This window comes from Corythoichthys intestinalis, chromosome 12, assembly GCF_030265065.1.
Source record: "Corythoichthys intestinalis isolate RoL2023-P3 chromosome 12, ASM3026506v1, whole genome shotgun sequence".
Classification (NCBI taxonomy): domain Eukaryota; kingdom Metazoa; phylum Chordata; class Actinopteri; order Syngnathiformes; family Syngnathidae; genus Corythoichthys; species Corythoichthys intestinalis.
Window position 1 is genome coordinate 30,473,596 of NC_080406.1, and position 25,834 is coordinate 30,499,429.

The 25,834-nt window shown below is 39.4% G+C and overlaps 2 protein-coding genes across 2 annotated transcripts in view; both read right to left on the reverse strand.

Annotated features, from left to right (window-relative positions):
• Positions 1–3,786: 3,786 nt before the first annotated feature.
• umps (uridine monophosphate synthetase) lies at positions 3,787–14,641 on the reverse strand. Its single transcript, XM_057852828.1, has 10 exons — positions 14,470–14,641; positions 10,177–10,330; positions 9,990–10,114; positions 7,618–7,805; positions 7,464–7,555; positions 7,233–7,393; positions 7,029–7,146; positions 5,196–5,371; positions 4,777–4,891; positions 3,787–4,641 (listed from the first exon to the last, which is right to left on the reverse strand). The coding sequence occupies exons 1-10, from the start codon at positions 14,617–14,619 to the stop codon at positions 4,463–4,465; spliced, it is 1,458 nt and encodes a 485-aa protein (XP_057708811.1). The 5' UTR covers positions 14,620–14,641; the 3' UTR covers positions 3,787–4,462.
• A 580-nt stretch (positions 14,642–15,221) lies between these two features.
• Positions 15,222–25,834, reverse strand: part of fn1a (fibronectin 1a) — a 62,474-nt gene continuing 51,861 nt past the window's right edge. The window contains exons 41-49 of the mRNA XM_057852695.1: positions 23,814–23,922; positions 23,522–23,741; positions 23,189–23,359; positions 22,243–22,381; positions 20,690–20,857; positions 20,056–20,181; positions 16,309–16,415; positions 16,120–16,239; positions 15,222–16,027 (exon numbers count right to left, since the gene is read on the reverse strand). Of these exons, the coding sequence (XP_057708678.1) occupies positions 15,959–16,027; positions 16,120–16,239; positions 16,309–16,415; positions 20,056–20,181; positions 20,690–20,857; positions 22,243–22,381; positions 23,189–23,359; positions 23,522–23,741; positions 23,814–23,922 (1,229 nt within the window). The 3' untranslated portion in view covers positions 15,222–15,958. The remainder of the gene's footprint in view (positions 16,028–16,119; positions 16,240–16,308; positions 16,416–20,055; positions 20,182–20,689; positions 20,858–22,242; positions 22,382–23,188; positions 23,360–23,521; positions 23,742–23,813; positions 23,923–25,834) is intronic.

The window sequence follows — 25,834 nt, forward strand, 5'->3', positions numbered from 1 at the left end:
ATTAAGAGATTGATTACATTTTCAGAACAACACAGACTACAGCATTTGATTCGGTGGTGTCACTGGAGTTCGTGACCAAAAACAAGATTTAGACTTTGGGAGTCAGGAAGGTCAAGACCGAGACCTTGAAAATAGTCTTGAGACTGGCACATTTTTAGCTGAGAAATTCACTTCCATGGTAGGGAATTCGCAAAAGACCTTAAATTGCCTCTTGCGTGAATGATTTTCCATCTGCCGCCACCCAGAGAGTCGTCCAGGTTGTCGTCCACTTTTTACCCTAAACCACCGGGCATGCACAGCATCATTGGAAATGGCAGATGGCCCTAGCAGGTGTGTGCGCACGCCTAATGTTTAGTTAACCATTAATCCAACCTGCCATTAACTCCATCTCTGGAATCGGACGGCACTCGCCTCGGGTGATGACGTTGCCAGTGGAAAAAACAGCTTTAGCGGAGGTGACGCTTGGAAAATGACTACAAAGCGTCAAACCAGATTAGTGACTCCACGCTTGCTAATATCAATTTTCAATATTGTTTCAGAACACTGAAGAAGAAAATCTCTATTATAAAATTTTATGAATATTGTCACAGAAAGTTCAGTGTGGTTAGCAATTATTGTTTTTCATAAGTTCTGAACTTCCAGGTATCCATTTTGAAGATGCCTTATGCTAACTCGCTTTCACACCACACATGCAATTGAATTAAATCCAGATTCGAAAGCATATCTCTTTTGACATGGGACAAACTTGTTAACCGCTAGCAAACAGCTTTGCATTTTCTATAAAACAACAGTTATTTAAAAAAAAAAATGCATTACTAGTTTTCATTCCTTTATTAGAAACTTGTCACTGTACATGTATTTGACAATATGCAAATTAGTTCAAATAATAGAACTTTCTTCCATACACTCAGTACATTTGCAACACATTTCATTTGTTTTCCTTAGACTTCATGCAAAGACAACTTTAGGGTAAGGAAGCTCGTGGATTTAAAAGTGGTTCTTCTCAGGGATCGTGGGGGTCAAGTACCGGTCCTTTGCACTTCCAGTTGTCAAGCCGTACCTGCGTAACGCGAGCCGAACGAACAAAACTTCACCTTCAGGTATTGTACGTGGGGCTCAACGTGAAGCAAATACGGAAAAGTCCCGAGTGGGACTCCATTTGCAGGTACTGTTTCCTAACAGCTGGCGTCTCTTTGCGCCCCACATTGGACCTTTTTAGGAGTGGGCACATTTGAGAAAGTTAGAAGCAAAGAAAACAATTTAAAAAACAAGAACATTTCATAATAATTGAGCTTGTAAAACATACCTTTTAGAAAGAGGAAGGTGAAGATGGGCCCGGCCTTGTGTGGCTTCACCTTTTTTGCACGCACTGAACGCTTAACAGGAACAGGTAGAAGCTTTTATACTTCTACTCTCTCTCTTGTACTCTCTCTCTCTTTTTCCTCCTCCCCTCTTCATGGATGAAAAGCAGAGAAGCTCCTCGGGGCGCACAGACACCTGTCGCACGGTGCGTTGCTCTGATCCAATATTGACACAAGGGGGTGGGGGGCAAGGGACCAACACACACCCTCACAATGTACACACACTAATAGAGTCATCCCTGCGCTGTGTGCCAGGCAACGTGTGTGACCTTTGTGCCGATCTCAACATCTGATTGGGATAAAACAGTTAGCTTGTTGGATGCCTTTGACAGAGACAGCTTCTCCCTAACACACAATAAAACCTGCTGCAACTATTCAGTAAAAACTAAATTAAACGAACTAAAAACTTAAATTGACAAGCTTTTAGTAACACAATATTCAACTGATGGAAATTCTCTCAATAGCCTAATTAGTACCTCGATCACATGGCAGTTCACACTTCAAATGAAGGTTTCATTCATGCATCCATCATCTACCGCTTAATCCTGAGTTGGGTCGCGGGGGCAGCAGCTTTAGCAGGGAAACCCAGACTTCCCTCTCCCAAGCCACTTCAACCAGCCCCTCTAGCGGGATCCCAAGGCGTTCCCAGGCCAGCCGAGAGACGTAGTCTCTCTAGCATGTGTTGGGTCTTCCCCGGGGCCTGCCGTCGGTAGGACATGCCCAGAACACCTCTCTAGGGAGGAGTCCAGGAGGCATCCGAACCAGATGCCCGACCCACCTCAAGTGGCTCCTCTCAATGCGGATGACCGAGCTTCTCACCCTATCTGTAAAGGAGAGCCCGGACACCCTGCGGGGGAAACTCATTTCAGCCGCTTGTATCTGGGATCTTTTTCTTTCGGCCACGACCCACAGCTTGTGACCATAGACCGACTGGGAAATCGAGAGTTTTGCCTTTTGGCTCAGCTGCTGCTTTAACACTACGGACCGGTGCAGAGTCCGCATCACTTCAGACGCTGCACCGCTCCGCCTGTTGATCTCCCGCTCCCTTCTAACCTCACTCCTGAACGAGACCCCAAAATACTTTTCCTCCTCCACTTCGGACAGGATCTCATCCCCGACCCGGAGAGGGCACGTCACCTTTATCCGACTGAGGACTATGGTCTCGGATTTGGAGGTGCTGGGTTATGAACAGAATCGGTGACAAAAGGCAACTTTGGCGGAGTCCAACCCTCACTGAGAATGAATTACTGCCAGCAATGCAGACCACATTCTGACACCGGTCGTACAGGGACCGAACAGCCCATACCAAGTGCCTTGGCACCCCGTACTCCCGGAGCACCCCCCACAGGACTCCCCGGGGGACACGGTCGAATGCTTTCTCCAAATCCACAAAATAGACCGGTTGGGCGAACTCCCATACACCTTCGAGGACACTGCCAAGGGTGTAGAGCTGGTCCACTGTTCCAAGACCGGGACGAAGACCACACTGCTCCTATTGAATCAGATTAGACTTCCAGACGGACCCTCCTCTCCAGCACCCCTGAATAGACTTTACCGGTGAGGCTGAGGAGTGTGATCCCTCTATAGTTGGACCACACCCTCCGGTCCCCCTTCTTAAATGGGGACCACCACCATGGTCTGCCAATCCAGAGGCACTGTCCCAGATGTCCGCTCAATGTTGTAGAGGCATGTCAGCCACGACAACCCCACAACATGTAGAGCACAGGTGTCAAACCGATTCCAGAAAGGGCCAAGTGGGTGCTGGATTTTGTTCCAACAGATACCGTGCAGAGTTTAACCAATGAACTTCCTACTGAAACAAGCAGCACCTGACAAAGTTTAACTGATTACACATGTAAAAGATCTGATTGGTGAAAAGGTGTCCTCTTCATTGGTTGGAAGTTTAACCAATGAACTTCCTACTGAAACAAGCAGCACCTGACAAAGTTTAACTGATTACACATGTAAAAGATCTGATTGGTGAAAAGGTGTCCTCTTCATTGGTTGGAAAGCAAACCTGCACCCACTTGGTCCTTTCTGGAATCTGTTTGACACCTGTGATGTAGAGCCTTTAGGAACTCCGGACGGATCTCATGTACCCTTGGAGCCCAGCCACCGAGGCGAGGAGCTTCAAAGCTTTCATTCAAGTAAATTAGATTCTTGTAAACTACTTTGTGCATTTTGTCCCAAGAAGTATATATTGGCCACTTCCCACTTACAAAGTAAAATTGGCACATTTCCTTGCTAATAATGCAATTAACATGGTCTAACAGGTCAGAAAAATGGACAATGGTGCAAGTGCTTGATAAAAAATTCGATGTAAGTAATTATGTACAGCTCTGATAGAGCTACGTCTGTAAAATAAATATTTAGGTAACACACACAGAAAGTAAACACATAGCTATACCAGTCATCCATTTCAATGAATTTAACTTTTCAGTGTATTCTAGTCCTCTGGAGGTCTTTCAGTAACTTTTCATGAATTTTATCGCATTGTAAAAGTTTCACACTACAGGTATCTTTCTTTGGATGAGTAGCTGCCGATTGCGCATGCGAGGGCGTAATATTCTTGAACACAGGCTTGCAGGCTGAGGAGACATGCAATGCCACAAAGTGCTCAATAATTAGAAAAGCATGTTTTAATTCAACAGTATGATTCTTTAATTTGATAACACTGCTTTGACAGCGATAGACGGTCAACCCCTTTTTGACTCTCAAAATGGATGTAACACCCATTACCATCAATAGTATTGAAAGACAACATTTACGAGTCGATTTCACTCGTGTAATTCACGGTAACCGGGAGTGTATTTGGACAGCCGCCATTGTAACAGTTTAAAATAATAAGACAACTCATGATTGCTGCCTAAAGACATTGTTTGTACATAGTGTTCCCTCATAAGGCAGTCAGTTAGGCGTACGTACATAGAATATGCTAGATAACCTAATAGAATGAATTAAATTGATCATGTAAAAAAGGACAGTACAAAGATAAATCGAGCACCACATCATGTAGCAAAAATAGTTGTGCTTCTACTGCTCAAGTTTCCATTTGTGTTTTGTGGCTCTATCTTCATAAAAAAATCTTGCTGCAATCATTTCTATTGTCCACTCTTGGCCATCCTGCGCGTGTACGCCTCCCAGCCTGACTTCCTGTAAGCCTCGGCGGCGCCCGGCCTATCCGACGCTTCCAGGATGCCGCGTCCAACGATGATGACATCACAGCCCTTTTCGAAGATGACCTCCTCAGGAGTTGTGTACTGCTGGCCCAACATGTCTCCTATGGGGAAACAAGAGGAAGCAGAAAAGACCACAATTATCACAACATATTTTAGGGACAACAGCACCATCTTCTGTTTAACAACAATAACTGCAGTGACTAATGTACACTGATGTTAAAAAGTAAGTTGGTCACCTCCAGCTTTCATTTGCACGCCTGGCGTCATATGGATGAACTCAGGTCTCTTTGTGACCTTTGACCCGCAGATGAAGCCCATTACAAAGTCTGAATGCTCCTCAGCCATTTTCACCTGCGAAAATGCATCATTTATGGATTGGACATCTGACGCTGTCAGTGGCAGTGAACGAGTTATTGATTTGTGATCATCATTCAATTAAAGAATTATACTATTGAATTTAAATATTTTTTAATATTTTAAAATTTGTCTTGAAGCGTTTATTCAGCTTGCATTCAGGGATACTATGCAACGGCTACTTAGCCCCCCCAAAAAATGGCGACTTTTTGACAGTAATGGTAAATTTGCAGGCTGTAAGACATCCTAAAAAGATTCCTAACACTAGAAAGGCACTATAAGTAAATGATCACTGTCTTACCACCGCCTCGGTGTAGGTGCCCGTAGCCAGCGAGCCCCGTGAGCTCATCTGCGCAATTAGCAGACAGCCTCGACCCATGGGTGTCCCGACAGAAGCCAGGCCGCTCACGACGCCGGCCCCCGGCACAGCGTGAGCATTCACCACGTGCGACCATGAAGAGATCCTGTACAATCCGCCTGTGCCACACAAAATAACCAAAATTCTGAGGATTTCAAAATACAAGCTAATTCAGTCAAAGGGTTAGTGTCCTGCATCTCTTAAGCAAGATATTTATTTATACTTCCTGTTCGTAGTCTATGATTAATTCAAAGCTTACTCAAAAGGCCTTGTTAAAGTTTACCGTCCCCTTTAGGAGCGCTTATTGGCACCTGATAAGATTCAGGTCTTGAGAATGTTGCTCCGTTTCTTCTCTCTTGGGCTGTGTCCCAATTGAGGGCCTGCAGGCTTCGAAGCCAATTACGTCACCGTCACCAACAACACTGTTCTAATTCTCTAAAATCCGATGGATGCTCCAAATGCGTACTACTCTCAGCCTCTTTGATACAGTTCAGGGTTCACCACAGTTCACCTATACTATACTTCACACATTATTGTATCCTTGGATACTTTACGTGCTACAGGTGCAAGACGACTGCTTAAAGTGCACACGACACGACACGACGGACGGACGCACTTCCTCCCTGTGGCCAGTCTGTCTTTTTCTATATCTGTGCCACTTTTCCTATACAAATTGACAGAGGTGGGTATTAACGCGTTACATGTACTCCGTTACATTAAGTAACTTTTGGAGAAAAATGTACATCTAAGAGTAGTTTTACTAAGCTTTATTTTTACTTGAGTAGATTTGTGAAGTAAAAAACGCTACGCTTAATCCGCTACTTTGGGCTACACAAGTCGTTACATTTTTCCTCTTTATTCTACATATTCTATTATTATTTTGCCAGCGATGCCAAGAGTAGAGATGTGCCTTCGGTATTCCCAGGGTAACTGCCGATTTTACCAATGAGAGGTCGCAATAATTGCACGACTCCATTATACCAATCAGATGCAAGCTTGCCGTTCTATCTTCACGCCAGCCTGTTCAATCATGTAGCGTCTTCAAAGCACCTTAAAAAATGAGGTATTTGATATAGAGCGCTGCCCTCAACAGGACTCGAAAGCGCGGATTTTAACCTCTCTCCCAGTTTTTATTTTGGCCCCGATTAACCACGGAAAACCAGAGATATAATCCTTTTAATTTCAAAATCATCATTATGAAGGGACTTTTCACTATTCAAAATATGAACTATTTTCTCCACCAGCGGGCACTCATGTGCTTTGGACAAATAATGCTTCATTTATGTATTTTTTTCTCTCTCGTCGGAATTCAACGATTTTTAAAAACATTTTTATTTCTTTGGCTTAATGTGGTTATGTAATGGGTTATTGTACAGCATCATTATAACAACAGTTCCTATAGATAACTTTGTGCTCAGAAAAAAAATAGCATTGTTTAAACAAAAACAAAAACAAAAATCAACAAATATAAGCAGTTACTCACAATGTTACTCATTACTTGAGTATTCTTTTCACCAAATACTTTTTTACTTGTACTTGAGTACATTTTTTGGACGAGTACTATCACTTCGAGTATTATTTTGAAGTAACGTGACTCTACCTCTGTAAATTCATGTGTATGAAGTTCAAATATGTGGTACTGTTTGTAGTGAATACAGTAAATTGAAAAGTAAGGTTTGCTAGAATGGTTTTTAAAAAAAAATAAATAAAAAACAAGGGGGGGGGGGGGGGTGTTTTGGACTCACTGTTGAAAATGCAAAAACTTGAATTTCCCACCTTCATATTGGTGTTTAACCGTGTTCCCAATATCAGCAAATTTGCGATCTTCAAATATGAGGAAGTTGTGCTTCTCAGAAACAGCCTGCAGCTTCTCACTGAAAGCTTCAGTAAAGTCCTGCCCCAAGCACACCACAAGTTGCTTATCATTTAGGGTTTTGTTTTTGTAAAGTTGGACAAAACCAATCTAAGTTGAGCACAAACCTTCAAGATATCTACGTGGGTTTTAAGTAAGCAAATCTTGGGACCCAGCATGTCAGCTAGCTGGAGCAGCTCCTCGGTGCCGGTGACATCGGCAGACAAGCAAAGGTTGGACTGCTTGGCCGCCATTACGTTCAACAGCTTCGACGCCACAGGGTGAACATCTACCAACAAAACAAACAACTTTTAGAACTCGCAACTTAACCTTGTGACAAACTTTTCCATGTGTCGTACTCGGAAGTTTGGCTCTATCTTCATAGCTTAGCTCTCGTTCCACACATTGCTTCTTGGATGCCGGCACATCATTGCCATTCTCCTTATTAGGCCTGAACAAATGAGACATTTACAAACGGTGTTCGCCGAAATGCAGCGATTGTGATCAGCGTACTTAAAAGTGTTGTTAGCCAAGATGAACTCGCGCACACTCTGCGCCGTAGACGCGTCAATGCGTTCCGAGGCCTTAAGCACGTCCAGCAGCTTGAACATGGAGATGATGGGATGAAGCCTGATACCCTTGGAAGCCAGCATGTCTACTGCGCCTTGTTCTCGGTCCATCAACACGATGGCGTCCGTCACCTTCACATATTATCATTTGGATTTCAAATTATGTTGCCCTTATTAAAAGCTTCGTAGTTCTACCCATAGACTTCACTATCAGTTGACTAGACAGCTCCTACAGACATTGCGCCACGGCTTCCCATAGGGGGCCAGGCCAGGCAGAGCGTCGTTGCAGCTTTCATTGTGATAACTCCAAAAAACGCTGCGTTCTAGCGCCAGATTTAATTTTAGAGCGTACAAGCAGGCAGGAGTCTCTGAAGAATGATTTGGTTGAGGATTCAAGGTAATTATTACATATAATAGCACCATGCATGCACTTTGAAACGTTGTGAAAAAAATGAAATGATTGGGAAAAAAATTGCGCAACTTTAGATTGAAATATTTACGTAAATTGAATGATAACTGCCCGGTTGTTTGTTTTTAAACAAGGATCTAGACTGTTTTACGTTCATATCTATAGAAATTCTGGGATTCACGCATTTATTTACAAGAATTTTCAACTAAAAAACTTTGTTTGGTGATGGCTGGCATTTTGGATTTTGTATCCACACTCAATAGCGTAAATTTATATTCAAATAATCAGGTAATTTTCAGCCAACTGCCGAATTGGGGGGGGGGGGGGTAGCGATTTAGACATTTCTGCGTCCATACAAAAGAAAATTTGGCTTTTACGTGTTTTATTTTACCGTATGTAACATTTCAATCTTAAAAACGACAAGGGCCAGATAGCTGACAAGACGTGCTGATTCTACATAGAAAAATGCAAAATTTGCTTTTGTTAAAAAAAATGATTCTGCATGCTTTTGTCAAGTATTCAGTTTCTGATGTGAAAATTGAGTGATTTATTAACTGTAGAAAACAATGTCAATATTGCACTAAATAAAAAAACTTCACTAGTCACTATTTTGGGCAAAAACATATGTTAAATATTACTGTTGATCTGGAAAATTATTATACATATTTGTTATTATTATTTATTCTATATATTACTATATAATTATTATCTCTGCATTTATTCTATAAAGTATTACCGTAATTTCCCGAATATAAGGTGCGCCCGTGTATAACGCGCACCCCAACTTTACCTGTAAAATCTAGGGAAAATTCTTGTACCCGTGTATAAAGTGCACCCTAATTTTAGCACCAATAAATATGAGTCTCGTGTCTCGAACTTTTATAAAGTACGCGGTTGCAGCATTTTTTTAATCCTTTTGTCAAATATTTAAAAAAAAAAAATAGAATATTAATTTTCTGTGGTAAAATTGCTCACAGTATACGATAATAATTTTCACAAAGTAAGGAGTTGTAGCGAGTTTTAACAGAATTCACCAGCGGAACTAATGTTGGCAAGTTGTGTAGTTCCCGGGGGGAATAGTTTAGTTAAGGGAACAGCCGGAAGTAAACAAATGTCCCGCGATTTGCGTGCAAGACGTACGTTGTTAATTTGTGAGTGTCAATGTAAATAAAACAACGTGGCCTGGCTCAGTGGTTCAATACTTTTCCTCAGACTCCTGTCCTAGCTCGCCACACGGTCAACATTTATACGAAACGGATCGCCGTATACGTTCTCTTCAAGACAACATCGCCGTATGCCGGCATGTTGCAACGCAAAGGTAAGAAAAATGTACCGGTAAATAATAAACGAATAGTACAAAAAAACATTTTAATTTTATTAGATGTGAAAAATATCATGAAAACAATTATTTACCACATGAAACTTGATTATTATGTCACTATCGTTCGGATTAGGTAATATTGTGCTGGTCCATGCTTACAATGGAACATGAATCATGATGAATTTTTTTCTGTCTCCTGTACCCCTGTACCCGTGAATAACGCGCACCCATGATTTTATGAGTAAATTTTGGGGGGAAAAAATGCGCGTTATATTCGGGAAATTACGGTATATAATTATTATCTCTGCATTTGGTGATTTTTGTGCATCTAACGTAAAATCTGAGAATTTTATATCCATTTTAAGTTTTCTTATATAAAAAATAATCGCGATTTTATTTGGGAACGACTTTGAATTTTTTTGTGGCTGCTGCTCACGGAAACTCATATATGGGTGCCTGTTTTGGTTTTACGTCACTAACGGCTTTGGTTTGGAAAATATTAGAATTTAAAGTTTTTGAAAATAGATCCCCTACGGAGTGGCCCCGCGCCCCGTCGACTGATAGGGAAGTCTATGTTCTACCGCACCTTCAGTCCTTCTTTGTACAGCACTTCTGCTGTTTCCAGGATGCTGGCACCGCTGGTCACTGTGTCTTCAATGATGAGGCACGTATCTCCCTCTTTAAATGAGCCCTCAACCAGACGTTTGGTTCCTAACATAGCAAGAAGGTTTAGACTTTTATTTCAGATCAAGTGTGAAGAATGCGCCTCCTACCGTAGTCTTTCGCTTCCTTGCGCCTGATGAGCATAGGCAGCTCGTGCGTGGAGCAGATGATGGTAGCGATAGGCAATGCAGTGTATGGGACACCACAAAGCAAGTCGAACTTGAGATTCTCATCTTGAGCTCTTTGGTAGATGAACTTGGACATCTAGAGGGAAAAATGAGTATTTCAAATTGGTCAATGGACAACAATTTACAGGGTCTCTGGAAGCTTCAAAAAGCCAAATTTAAGATTTAAGACTTTTTTTTAACACCATAATGAATAAAATTGAAGACCCTTTTCACATCGATACTGGTAAAAAACAGAAAAAGATTTGAGGGAAAATCAGAAAAAGATTCGAGGGAAAATTGGAGGACCAGTGTTCTGCAATTCCTTCTACGCGAAGAGCTGCGCTACACAATGCCCAGTAGAGGTGTGCAAAATTTCCGATTCTTAGATTATTCGCGATTCGGCCGTGGAAGATTCGAGAACGATTCACAAACATCCAAATTCCGATTATTGAAATATGCCAAGTAAAGCGGAAGTACAACACACTCAGCGCGCCGCGCGGTCAATGAGCAACGGAGCGAGAGTAGCTAAACATCATGCTTCTCATTACCCGGCCCCTCGGGTAATGCCAATGCTCAACTCACGGCTCTAGCTCAACTCATGCCACGAAATAAAAAAACACAACAACATACCTGAAGCTGCTACAAAAGTACGTCATCCACATAATGTTACGGTAGATATCATTTATATAAGACTAGATGCAACGGGTAGCGGTAGCATTTGCAGCACATCTACAAAAAGCTAGATGCAGACATAGTAAACGGCCGCCATCTTAAAGCAGTACACTTCTCTGCAAGGCTGTTGTAGCGAACCTTCCAAGCAAACCTAATTAACTTTTTATCTAAAATACTCCTAAATCGGTAAAATATTGACTTGAATCTATCTTTAAAATAGTTTTAAAACTTTCACATGTCGAAAGTTGACAAAAGGGAAATTATGGATTAACGGGAGCAATTTTAACAACTTTAACGGTTGATTCACAACATTAAATTAATTGAATGTAGTTTAAAGCTGCTGATACAGAATGGGGACTGGAGTTTTTTATTTACTGTTATTTTTGTATATTTGTTTACTGCTATATGTTAACTTGATACTGAAATAGTAGTTTGGTTTAGCCTGAGAGTATTTTTGAACAATTTTGGAACAAATGTACATTTAAAAAAAAAAAAAAAAAAAAAAAAAAAAAAAAAAAAAAAAAAAAAGGGGGGGTGCATCAATAATCGTTTTAGAATCGAATCGGACCATCTGAATCGTAATCGTAATCGAATCGTTAGGTGCCCAAAGATTCCCAGCTCTAATGCCCAGTGCACTTACGCACGCATTCGCACATTAGTTAAAAGCGGCAAGTACTCAACTTTTTTTATTTATCTTTTATTACATTTCCACTGCCTCAAAATCCTTTTTGCATGTATTTCCCTCTCAAACATTTAAGCATTGTGTTTTCTTGTGGTAGCATTTAAGCAGATTGTTGATCTGTTGACCACATTAGTCACGTAGCGTATTCAAACAACCCTTATTTCACATTCCGTAATTTTCGGACTACAAGGCACAACTGACTTTAACCCACCAACGACCAAATTTGACATGAAAACAGCATTTGTTCATAGATAAACCGCACTGGAATATCATGGGATATTTATACCAAAAGATATTAACCGCCAACACTTTATTTGACAGCGGCATCATAAGACTGAAGACCAAATGAACCACCATGAAGCTTTGAACCAATTGACTGCAAAGCTTCATTGCTTCAAGAAGTTTCATTTTGCCATCACTGCCGTTGGGGGAGACAGTCAACCTCGGCCACCTGCTGGCAACACCGTTGTTGTGCAACATGCCTCCTAGCATGCATTGCATTGCTACAGATGTAAATTACAATCAAAATTCATGTTTTGTGCTAATTATTTCTTCATTTATTGTTCTAATTGTTTCATTAATTGCTATTTATGGTATTTGGTAACACTTTATTTGACAGTGGCACCATAAGAATGTCATAAGACCATCATAATTATGACATGACACCGCCATGAGCATTAATGAATGCATATGACAGATGTCATTTTGAGTCATCCGGCAAATTATCTCACTTTTGAATGGATGGAAAAGATCCGAGCTGGACATAAATGGAGTTAGTGACATAATTTCCGGTTCCATTAAATGACAACCGTCATAAGCATTCATTAATGCCCGTGATAGTGTCATTTCGTAATTAAAAAGTAGCGGCTTACAGTCCGAAAATGACGATTACTACATTTAAGTATTTTCTTACGGCATTTTTTAGTATGTTCTGCCTGTATGCATTAGAACACAACAAGTTGAAAGCGCACGGTAGTACTTTACTTTGGGTGTCAAATTCGCCTCTTGTAGAACATTTCGCTGATGTAGAATACTTTGGCAGAACATTGGAATTACTTACAAAGCATATAAATTTATTCATAGCTCTTTCACACTGTGATACAAATAAGCATGAAGTAGTAGTAGTAGTAGTAGTAATAGTAGTAGTAGTAGTAGTGAAGTTGTGAAGTAACGTCAATAGATTTTTAAGATCTTTAAAAATTCTATTTATGACCTTTTATGAGATTTCGGGAGCATTTTAGACATGTAAGGCCTTAAACTCAAATTATTGGATAAAAGTCTTTTTTTTAATTTTTTTTTTTTAAAGACTCCGCGGCTGTTAATAACCAATATTTATTACTGACTGCTGCTATCACATGTCACCTTACCTGCAAGAGTACCACTATTACTAAAGATGTCCTGATCGATCGGGATGCCGATCGATCGGGTCCGATCACTTCATTTTCAAAGTATCGGAATCGGCAAAAAAATATCGGACATGCCTTTTTTAAAATTTTTTTTTTTTTTTTTTTATTAAATCGTTTTCTACTTGTATTTAACATTACAGACAAAATGTCTTACACTCTTCCAGAGTCTTTAGTTTTGGCTTAAAGTAGAGCTATCAAATTTAGCGTTAACAGCGGTAATTAATTGTTTTTGAATTAATCATGTTAAAATATTTAACGCAATTAACGCATGCGCTGCACGACCTACTCACGCATTGTCGCGTTCAATCTATAATGGCGCCGTTTTACCTATATATAGAGCTAAAAGGCAGCGTAAAATGAGTAGAGTGAATTTTGGCAGTCTTCGTAGCCTTTTTTTAATTGGCTAAAGCCTTACAATCCCTCTCTCAACAATTAGAAATATCGTGGGAAGCAATGTGGGGAAGCAAGGTAGTCGTTGATCTTTTTCTTAACACCCTATGTTATTTCCCAACGCAGAGAAGATATATCAATTGGTGCCACTATGCAGTCATGGTTGCACTTCCCATCATGCATTTGGGCATAACAGTTAAATGGCTACAGTATCATTTACTGAAAGCTCTACAAATACACTACATGGCAATATTTAGCCACAATATACAACGTCACATTTATCCTTTAAGAATTACAAGTCTTTCTATCCGTGGATCCCTCTCACAGAAAGAATGTTAACAATGTGAATGCCATCTTGAGGATTTATTGTCATAATGAACAAATACAGTACTTATGTACTGTATGTTGAATGTATGTATTCGTCCGAGTTTTATTCATTTTTTTCTTAACGCATTGTCAAAATGTATATGATTGGGGAAAATTATCGGGAATGATTGGAATTGAATCGGGAGCAAAAAAAAAAAAAAGCAATCGGATCGGGAAATATCGGGATCGGCAGATACTCAAACTAAAACAGTCGGGATCGGATCGGGAGCAAAAAAACATGATCGGAACAACCCTAACTATTACAAGTCTTTTTTTGTGTTCTTATTGTGTACATACTTTTTAATCCATTGTGTGTGTGTGTGTGTGTGTGTGTGTGTGTGTGCGTGTGCGTGTGCGTGTGCACTCCATGGGGCAGCTTTAAATCTCATGTCACTTTGTGTAATGACAAAAAAGGCCTTCTATTCTATACCCAGATTTAAAGTGAACATTGTGGGAAAATGTAGTGTATTTTCACTCTTATTCGGGAAAGCTACTTTCGTAACCTGATTAAAGGTTTCAAAATAAAAGCATACACGCGACCATTTCACGACACATCAAATATGGATTTTGAACTGGATTTTAAATCAACTGTGTTCGACAAAAAGTGGAAAAGAAACAGGAATATTCTGATAATCTATCGTAACGACTATTCTATCAGAGCAAACCTGCACAGGTTTCTTAGCAGGAACATGAAGCAAACGTTTGTGGACACGTGTTTACCTGATTGAGAAGCAACGGGTGGGACACGAGGACCCTCAGGTCGATGTAAATAGGCGTCCATATGCCACTTTTGAGTTTATATTTCCCAAACTTCACCGCGTTCACATCTTGCATTTTCAGGATAAAAGTATCTAAATTAATATCTGCCATGTTTGCGTCCAAGTTGGGAGTTGAACAGCTGCAGCTAACTTACGCTTGAAATCGATTTCCACCAAATTAGCGTAGCGGAACCAGCCTACTTCCGCGTTCGCTCCTTCAACGTAAGAGTAATTAAAAGTCAAAGTAAGTCCTAAACAATATTTCGAGTTTGGGATGGCGTGAGGGGAAAACATAAACGTATTGATTTCTTAATGCTTTTATTTATTTATTTTTTTTATAGCACTTAAACTATGCGAAATGACCAGCACAGTGCCGAACACACGCAAAAATGTCAGTCGTAATACCAAGATTGACCAGTAGAAGGGAGCATACTATAACTAATAATATACTTTCTGTAACTAGAAGTTGGCTGTGATTGCGGTCTCAAAATTGTCTCTATCGATGGAAGCGTTTTGAATTTCATTTACTTTTATTTAAAATTTTTTTTTAGTACCCGGCATGATAAAAATTCTTATAATGCTACAGAAACGTTGCATTTTACATGAAGAGATTTCCTGTTGTCTAAATGAATATTAGGTGAATGATAGTCTTTGTGCCTAAATTTCATTACAAACATCCATTAAAGAAATGATGAGCAATATGAAGAAACAAAGTCAAGTTTGATTTGTCAGTTTATTAAAAAGATCCACAGTAGTTCAGTTCGGCACCAACGATTAAAAAAAAAAAAGTGTACAACCCTGAAATAGCACTGAACAAAATGCCTGAATAAAATGGGATAAATAAAAAAAAAAACAAATAAAAATTATTTTTTTAAATCTGAAATGAAATAGCACCTAAAAAACAATGGTGCCATTTTAAAGAACAGATTAAAACAATTTCTTTTTTTCAGTCAACTTTGGCTTTCTACCCAACTTTTAATGCATGGACGGTTGACAGCTTTTTAGAAGCTGCAGTGCTTATTTTTGAAGAAGAAAGTTGTTTTTTGGCGCAGTCCGACATTGTTAGACCAATGTTAAATTTTGAAATACACTCAGAGACAAACAAAACATTTGAAATTGTGACACATCTTAGCTGGAACATTTTGTGACTTTTAAAATATTAAAACAATAAAAAGTAGAAAAACACCTGGTGCAGCAGTTCTGTTATCATTTCTTTGTGTCTATGTACATAATGTTTGAAATGCATTAAATCTGTTTGCTCTTCCAGCTTTGTGCTCAAAAAGTTTTTTTTGTTTTTTTTTAAATGTTGTCTGGATCGGTAAAAGAAATGCACAGAGGTTTTGCTGGGCAAAAGTCTTAAAGGCACGGATGTGGTGAAAATTTCTTCTTTTAGTGACGAGGTGAGGTGTCCTTCTTGAAGTGGTAGCTTCTTCATCGTCCTCTGTTCATTACTACTTGGACGGACTTTGGGCATCTGCAAGCAGCTCGGGACTCAAACACTCAATTGGACATTGTATGTTCTGCAGTGTGATGGGAAAAAACACAATATTGTTATGGACTATTCTATTCCAAGTCAATCATGGGCATTGACAGCCAGTGAGTTAATACCGACCAGTTTGCGTCGAGCGTTTTCTCTGTAGCGGTCGAAGACGTCAGAGTGGGCCGGCTGAAGCAGGTCTGCGTCCACGTGTGTCTGCCCTCCAGGCCTTTTGCAGTCCTCGCAGCGCCAGCCCTGACATTTTTAACAAACTTAGTTTCCATATTCACCAGAAAACACACTTTCAGGCACTGGTAAACTCACTTGCTGTCCGCCATAACAGGTGCAGGTGCAAATGGCTCCCAGGTACTCTTTCTGCCACTGGTTTCCAACATGGTACATTTTCCCATCATCGTAACATGTGGAATCATCTGTTTTAAAGAGACAATCATTAACTAATTTTACACTCACACTCAATTTTTATAGACACTTCATCAATCAGTAGGATGAGAACGTGAGTAAAAACTTTTGCATTTGAGGAGCTTTTAATTCCATCAGCAATAGTGAGGAACAGCCACTAAATGTCGCTTAAAGGGATCCACAGATAGAAAGACTTGAAGTTCTTAAAAGATAAATGTTACTACAAGTAAAAATAATTTCATATTGAAACCCCTGTTGATGTTTTCATTTTTATACAATTTGTAAAATTAGTTTTAACTAGTAGGTCGCCATTGTTGTTGACGTCGTAAGGCAGTGACGTCACATGGTTACCTTGCTGGGCTTCCAGAGTATGTTTCTAGCGTCATAAACATGTCATCTGTTTAACCCTTTCAATTTGAACACGAGAGGAACATTAATGAGCATGACAGCAATGTCGATATTTCAAAAAATGAGCAGCAAAAGCAAAATGAACAGGAAAGACAGGAAGAGACGAGACGAAAGTAGGGCAAAAATGTGTTCTGCCAAAATGTGCTACATCGGCGAAACATCCTGCAAGAGGCGAATTCGACACTCAAAGAACTACCGTGAGCTTTCAGCTTGTTTTGTTTAGATGCATACTGACTGAACATACTAAAGATGCCTTAAGAAAATACTTAAATGTAGTAATATCAAATAAGGGTGGTTTAAATATGCTACGTGTCTAATGTGGTTAAAAGATCAACAATCTGCTTTAAAGCTACCACAAGAAAACAATGCTTAAAATTATGAGAGGGAAACACCTGCAGAAAGTATTTTGAGGCAATGAAAAGGTAATAAAAGACTCAATAAAAACACAAATAGTAAGTCCTCGCCGCTTTTAACCGATGAGCGCATATGTTGGTCGTCTCTCAGAAGGAATCGCAGTAACCCAGTAGTATTCGTCGAGTTACAGTGACTTCCTACTTCATCACTCCGAGCGTCCATTGCGCACTTAAAACATGGCACCATCCGTAGGTCAAAACATTGACTAAATATTATGGATTTTTAAATCAGTGGCAATATTTTGTGTTTGTAATAACATATTTTAGTAAAAGAGAACAATTGTGGCTTGTTAGAGCCTTCAAGTCTTTAAGTTCGAGGTTCCTTTTAATCAACTTCAAAGGGATAATTATATATCTTTATATTTGAGCTTCTGTTTACATTGGCTGCTTTTACATTGCAGCACTACTTGATGTGTTTCACATTCATGACAAGTCGTTAATAATGTCAATTCAAACAAAGTGAACTTTTCTTCAAATAATGTTTTGTAAAATGGCCCATATACTGATAGCACCATATTGAGTGGTAAAACTGACCAAATAGCACCATATTGAACTGATTAGAAGTGTGCGAAATTCCCAATTCTTAGATTATTCGCGATTCAGCCGTGGAAGATTCAACAAAAACTCACAAACATCCAAATTCTGATTATTGAAATATGCCAAGTAAAGCGGAACTAAAACATAGTCAGCGCGGTCTTCGGTATGCAATGAGTAACGGACTGAGAGTAAACATCATGCTCAACTCATGCTGCTGGATAAAAATCCAATAATACCTGACTGCGGCCGACCACCGCTACAAACTACGTCCACATAATGCTATGGTAGATATCACATGTATATATACAGTGGGGCAAATAAGTATTTAGTCAACCACTAATTGTGCAAGTTCTCCCACTTGAAAATATTAGAGAGGCCTGTAATTGTCAACATGGGTAAACCTCAACCATGAGAGACAGAATGTGGGAAAAAAAACTCAGATTATCACATTGTTTGATTTTTAAATAATTTATTTGCAAATCGTGGTGGAAAATAAGTGTTTGGTCTATGCCAAAAGTTCATCTCAATACTTTGTTATGTACCCTTTGTTGGCAATAATGGAGGCCAAACGTTTTCTGTAACTCTTCACAAGCTTTTCACGCACTGTTGCTGGTATTTTGGCCCATTCCTCCATGCAGATCTCCTCTAGAGCAGTGATGTTTTGGGGCTGTCGTTGGGCAACATGGACTTTCAACTCCCTCCTCACCCCGTGGCATCAAAATGATAATAAGAATGGGGATCAAAAATCCCAGAACCATACGGGGGGACATAGTGAATGACCTACAGAGAGCTGGGATCACAGTAACAAAGGCTACTATCAGTAACACAACGCGCCGCCAGGGACTCAAATCCTGCACTGCCACACGTGTCCCCCTGCTGAAGCCAGTACACGTCCAGGCCCGTCTGCGGTTCGCTAGAGAGCATTTGGATGATCCACAAGAGGACTATGAGAATGTGTTATGGTCAGATGAAACCAAAATAGACCTTTTTGGTAGAAACACAGGTTCTCTTGTTTGGAGGAAAAAACAATACTGAATTGCACCATACCCACTGTGAAGCATGAGGGTGGAAACATCATGCTTTGGGGCTGTTTTTCTGCAAAGGTACCAGGGCGACTGATCTGTGTAAAGGAAAGAATGAATGGGGCCATGTATCGAGAGATTTTGAGTGAAAATCTTCCATCAGCAAGGGCATTGAAGATGAGACGTGGCTGGGTCTTTCAGCATTACAATGATCGCAAACACACAGCCAGGGCAACAAAGGAGTGGCTTCGTAGGAAGCATTTCAAGGTCCTGGAGTGGCCTAGCCAGTCTCCGGGTCTCAACCCCATAGAAAATCTGCGGAGGGAGTTGAAAGTCCGTGTTGCCCAACAACAGCCCCAAAACATCACTGCTCTAGAGGAGATCTGCATGGAGGAATGGGCCAAAATACCAGCAACAGTGTGTGAAAAGCTTGTGAAGAGTTACAGAAAACATTTGGCCAACGTTGGTTATTGCCAACAAAGTATAACAAAGTATTGAGATGAACTTTTGGTATTGACCAAGTACTTATTTTCCACCACGATTTGCAAATAAATTATTTAAAAATCAAACAGTGAGATTTTCTGGTTTTTTTTTTTTTTGCCACATTCTGTCTCTCATGGTTGAGGTTTAACCATGTTGACAATTACAGGCCTCTCTAATATTTTCAAGTGGGAGAACTTGCACAATTTGTGGTTGACTAAATACTTATTTGCCCCACTGTAACTAGATGCGAAATGACAGACTCGGTGGCGTTAGCACATGTATAGAAAACTAGATGCGAATGACAGACTCCCCAGCGTTAGTAAACAGCTGCCATCTTAAAGCAGGAAGACTTCTCTGGAAGGCTGTTGCAGCGACCTTCCGAACGAACCTAAATTAACTTTTATCTAAAATATACCTAAATGGGCAAAATCTTGACTTTATGGAAGAACGGGAGCAATTTTAACAACTTTAACGGTTGATTCACAACATTAAATTGATTAAATGTAGTTTAAAGCTGATAACACAGAATGGGGACTTGAGTATTTTATTTACTGTTTTGAACTGTTAACTTGACACTGAAATTGTAGTTTATTTCATCCTATGAGAATTTTTGTACAATGTTTGTAAATAATGTACGAAACATTAAAAGCAGCTAATAGCTGGGGGGTTATCAACAATCAATTTATAATGAAATTGTAGCCTCTGAATTGCAATTGAATCGTAAGGTGCCCAAAGATTCCCACCTCTAGAACCGATATAGTAGGTATAGTATAGTTTTGTCGACTCACGAGGTTCGCATTTAAATTCTCCTTTGCCATTGCCCAGGCAGGTGCAGCTCATCATGTGACCATTCTCAGCTTGGCGATCCCACTTCTCACCGATGCGGTAGTTGTTGCCGTTGTCGTGGCACCACTCTGAAAGAGTTTAGAGGGGATTTGAAAAATATACAGTGATGGACTGAGAATGAAAATACAAAGATAACATTTACAGACATGAATTTGAGATGTTTCCTGCAAAAACAAAGAAATGTTTGGACAATACACACAACTGAAGTGAGACTGTGGGTTAGCCCAGTTTTGCTTTGCTTTCTGCTCACTTTCATAAAAAATGTCATTTTTACACAAGAGCAGACACACCAACATGGGCAGAAAGACATAACTGTGAATGTCCATAAATGTATCCTCTGGATGAATACATTTTTCATGATTGTCCATTCTGCTCATGTTGAGATTTCATAGCTGCGTCACATAGAATTGTACAATTTTATGGATTCCATTTGATCAAAGCTTTTCAGGAATTTATAATGATGTTAAGATGTTTTTGATGAGAGAAGTCCATTTTTATAAATTCCTTCATAGTTAAATCACGTGGAATGTTTCAATTCCACGGCGTGCCTGCGATGGGTGTTAATAAGCCACTCACTGGATGAATCACACCTAAAATGGCCACTGCCCAGACCCAAACAGCGGCACCATAGCTTGAAGCCCGTCTCAGACATGCGCTCCCATTCCGAGCCCACCTCGTGGTACGTGTGCGTGAACGTGTCGTAGCACACATCACGGTTGGTGGAAATGGGGATGTCGCCTGGAACTATGGAGGGGAGAAAAAATGAACAATGTGATTTGCATATTACAGGATATTTTTTATTTTGAGGCCATTGACAGAAACTGATGTCCAATCCGTTTCGACTAGGAGAGGCCCTTCTAGTCAAAACTGATTGGATGTTTATCGCTGTAATTGGCGGTCAATGAGTTAGATTGATGACATCGAATACATCAGTGTAATGCATTTTTGCACCTGTACAATGTTAGCCATGTAAAGAAAAAGAAAGAAATGCTCTTGGAGTGCCGGTTTTGGAGAATTTTGACTGATTTTTCAAGACCAGTTGAATATTGTGCTCTCTATATATACGCCAAATCTACAGAACCAAAGAACGGAATCGGTCTGGCAAAAAGTAAATAAAAATGTCTTTATGAGGGTCCTGCACAGTATATACTGTTGTTTTCCAGGATCTTTCCAGCTCTCACTTGAGCCCTTTGTATTTCTCTAGTTTCTTGATGTCCCAATGTCTTGATGTCACGATGTTTGTTGGCCATAACCATCTTATGAGTCTGTATGCTGAAGACCCACAGGATCTTAGCCCTCTCATTTTCCACTATCTTGGGAGGTGTTTCCCATTGCAATCTAAGGGCCTCCAGTCCATACTCTGCACAGATGTTTCTGTATACTATACCGGCGACTTGGTTATGACGTTCCATGTATTCTTTTCCTCCCAGTATCGTACACCCTGCTATTATGTGTTGGGCTGTTTATATACATAATATATACATACATATCTATATCATATATATATCTATATCATATATATATCTATATATCTATATCTATCTATATATATATCTATATATATATATATATATATATATATATATATATATATATATATATATATATATATATATACACATATATATACATACAGTATACTGTATAATCCAACTTTTTCTGCATATCTTTGGATCTTGATTATATTCATTTTATATTGTATTTGAACTGTTTTTTTAAATAGATAATTAAGACTGAAAACTCAAGAAACTAAAGCGAAGTTAAACTTGAACATATGAAGCAAAAACTGAACAACATGAAAGGTGTAATCTTTAGTTGGTTGTGTCATTCACATTTCTTTCAACTTTGACTTTGAACGGTCTGAACTGGACGGAAACAGCCTGAACTGGTTTGAAGCAGTCTGGTTTGAACTGGTTTAAATGGGTTTTAACCGGTCTAATCTGAACTGTTCAGACCAGACTGGTACAGAATTGGTTTGAACTGGTCCAAACCAGGAAATAGGTCGACACTGATCAGATGATTTCAGTTGTCACGCACGATTCCAAATTAATGTAAAATATATAAAAATACGTATTTTCAACAAATGAGTGAAGGAAAAAGTAAGTTGACATATTTTGAGATTTTCCTACCTGCATTGCCAACCGTAACAACTTCCTCCAAAACCTTCTCTTTAGCCCCACCCCTCATGGCCTCCACAACCACGTTATAGGATGCTCCAGATGTCAATCCAATTAGAGTGGCACTGTTAGAAGTGCCAGGAAGACGCATCTATATGAAAGGAGATATAATTCAAGTAAGGTTACAGCTATCGATTATTTTAGTAGTCGATTAATCTATCAACTAGTTAGATATCGGATTGGGAACATTTAATGCGTTGCAGAATAAATTTTAGGGATGTAAAACAAAGGTTGGGTAAGATTGCACTTTCAAAATTAAATTCCCGAGTGTTTCTTCAAACTATGCAGAATTGCATTTTCATTTGAAAATAAAATACCTGAACTCAGCTTAGCCTCAAATGGTACATAAAATAATATATAATTGAGGATCTAAGAACAACAAAAGAACAATTGGCTAACTTGTATAGCAAAAGTCTGCTAGCTTGAATACTACAAAATGTTAACGTTTTTTAACAATGCTCTCACAAAATCGTTTAAACACATTTCCCCACAAAAAACGGCAAAAAATACCTATAAACTAAATTACGAATGCATTAAAAAAACATTAGCTCAAACAAAAACTTACCATATGTTGGTCTTAACAGGGAGCAGCTGGATTCAGCCATGTTAAATGAGTTATGCAACATTCACTGTTGCCACTAGAGGGCACCCAAGATCCACCCAAATCAATTAAACGAAATGCAAACACTTTCAAAACTAACCTTTACCACGCCACTCTAATTAAATGAATACTCAAAGCAGCAAATTTTGATTCGAAGCTTTTTTCAAGTTGAATTACTCGAGTTAATCGTTGCAGCACTAAACTCAAGGCCCTTTAGACCTTTTCGTTCTGCAGATTGCCGAGTTCCTTGCCACTTGGAATTATACCATAAAAATGAACTCAAATTATTTCTGTTACCTGAAAACCTCTTTCCTCCATGTGCGTAATGGGATTGCATGACACTTCATATTCCGAGGTCTGCGGAATGGGTTGCCAAGAGATGGTGGTGATGGTCTGAGCCTCTTGGGGCAACTCAGTCTCGTTGTCAGGGAAACCAAACGCAAGGCCAGGCAGAGGTGTTTCACTCACCTGCACGATGAAAAACGTTAAAGTCACAGTTAATAGAATGAATCTCCTTCGCAAATAAGACCTGCTGTCCACATTCGTGGACATCAGATTTTTGGTCATAATGTCCACCTATGTGGATGCCAGGTCTTTAGGAGGTTAAATGTTCAGTTATAGTCAACACACCTTGACCAAGGGTACTCTGTTACCATCAGGACCTGGCACGGGAATGTAAACGAGAGGCTCTCTAAGAATGGGTCTCTGGCCTTCTTTAGGTCCACCGTGGGAGCCATGAAGTCCGTTATTAGGAGCAAGATTCTGGTACTCTGTGTAGATGTGCTGCCCCTGTTGCCCTGGCCTGCTCTGACCACTCGTACCAGTCAACAGGACATGGTTGGAATCGAAGCTAAATGTAAAAAAATAATACGGTTGAATAAAATGCTCTTTTTAAAATAACGGACATTGTACACATTCTTACATCTTGTCATTGAAGGACTCGGGAACATCCAAGATGTCAGTGGTGGGTCGGTGAGAAACTGGAAGCTGAGGCAGCTCGGGGACCAGTAGGGAATGAGTAAAAGCTGGCTCTGGTTAAACGCAGTAAAAAGCCAAGTCAAGCAAATAAAAACGCACATGGAATCCAACTCAAATTTATTGCAGAAAGGATTTTGGCTGGGCCGCTTTGCAGTAGACATGCTGGACATGATGTTCTTTTTTTTAAGTAGGAAATCATCCGAAACCTTGGGAGATTCTTTTTCTTGTACACACAAAATTTTAGTGTTAGACATTTTGATGGTTTTGTAGGGTTGCAACGATTACTCAACTAATTGACATCTAATCGATTATCAAATTAATCGGCAACTGTTTTGATAGTTGATTAATAATTAAGAGACAGATATTGGTCTAAATCCCCTTTTTGAGCTTCTGAATAGTAAATACAGGGTTCCTACTGGTTTTGAAATTTAGGACTTTGTAAGGCCATTATGGGACCACTTTGAACATAATTTAATGCCAATTCCAGTGCAAATTTTGCACTCAACCTTGCAAAAAGTCAGTAATTCAAAGAACATCAGACCATTTCTTAGTCACAATTTCATTGCAATGCAGTGCAATTTAAAATTTATAGTATTTAAGACACTTTATCAATATTAGTAAACCCGAAATGTTTGAGACTTTTTAATACGATTAAATATAGATATTTGCATACACCTCATTTTGTACTGGAAAACTCAAATAATACTCATAGTCCAACTTTTTTCAGTGCATAGTTTTTGGTTCCAAATGCACATTTACAGCTTAAGTTTTAAGCCCAGACTAATATCACCATAAATAACATGCAAATCTAATCAGTGATTAATCAACTATCAAAATAATAATTTGTGGTAGCCCAAATCTTTTGTATTAAAATTTTCATGCATTTAATGAATAGTTTCAGGCCTAATGGCGTACCCATGCATGCAATTTTTAGACCGTGACGTCACATCGTTAAGCAGAAGTTAAGTAGAAGTGGGACATTATAGACCCGCCCTCGCATAGAAACTATGTTAATTCTGCTACTTTTCTTTGGTAATCTTTCAGAAATGAACATGCCGACCACACATTGCTTTTTTTGAAGTTGTAGAAACGACTTTAGACATTACGACATATGAAGGATGTTTTCTTCATACGTTTCCCGAAACCAAAAACCCAGAGACAAAACGTGAAGAATTAATCAACTTGCGGGGACTTTTAACGGCAGCTCGGCGAATCCATTCACATTTCATATGCAGTAAACATTTTGTTGGGTTGACATGGTCTTCAGAAGACAAAGAGGTAAGCCATTTTGATATTTTTAACTAATTTTTTAGCGTGACGCTGTGCCGTGCTGCTTCTGTCTGACAATGAATGACCTGAAAAGAATTAAAATGGTATCTGACTGCCAGTTACCTTTTCTGTTGTAAAAAAAAAAAAACACTTTAGTAAGGGGGAAGTGTAAATAAATAATACAATTAAGACTTGTTATCAATGAAAAAATTGAAAGTGTTCGTTGGCTGTCACTGAGTAGCATTTGCGATCGCTACACAAAACTAACTACATTACCCCCAAGAACGGTCAGAGACGTAGGACAACCAGAGGATACAATTTATAAGAAGACAGGGCTGGTGGTAAAGGATAGCTTGTTGAAACAGGAGAATGTCATTGTCAGTTGCGTCGATAAAAAAGCTAAGGCTATGCTTAGGTCGGCTCGTTTTTTTCATCTTTTTCAGCCTTCGACACTCAAGTCATCTCTTTAACTGAACATTTTTATGTTCTTCTCATCTTTGCCAGTGAATTTGGCACCAGGGACATTTTATTTTATTTATTTTATTTTCGGAGAGAATTGGTAGGTTTAGCACTGTAACCATCTCCTTCGTACACGATTTCCATTTATTTCCTATTAGGGACAAACAGTGGTATGTCCCCCCCTTAGCAACAGTAGCTAATGTCATGAATATTAATGAGCGGAAGTGACGTGTTGCT

Coding starts and splice junctions, on each gene's coding strand:
- umps (XM_057852828.1), bottom strand. CDS start 14,619: ATGGCAGATATTAATTTAGATACTTTTATCCTGAAAATGCAAGATGTG. Junction 10,331..14,469: donor ACCCGTTGCTTCTCAATCAG/GTAAACACGTGT, acceptor TTTTCCCTCTAG/ATGTCCAAGTTCATCTACCA. Junction 7,394..7,463: donor AGATAGAGCCAAACTTCCGA/GTACGACACATG, acceptor TTTTGTTGGTAG/ATGTTCACCCTGTGGCGTCG.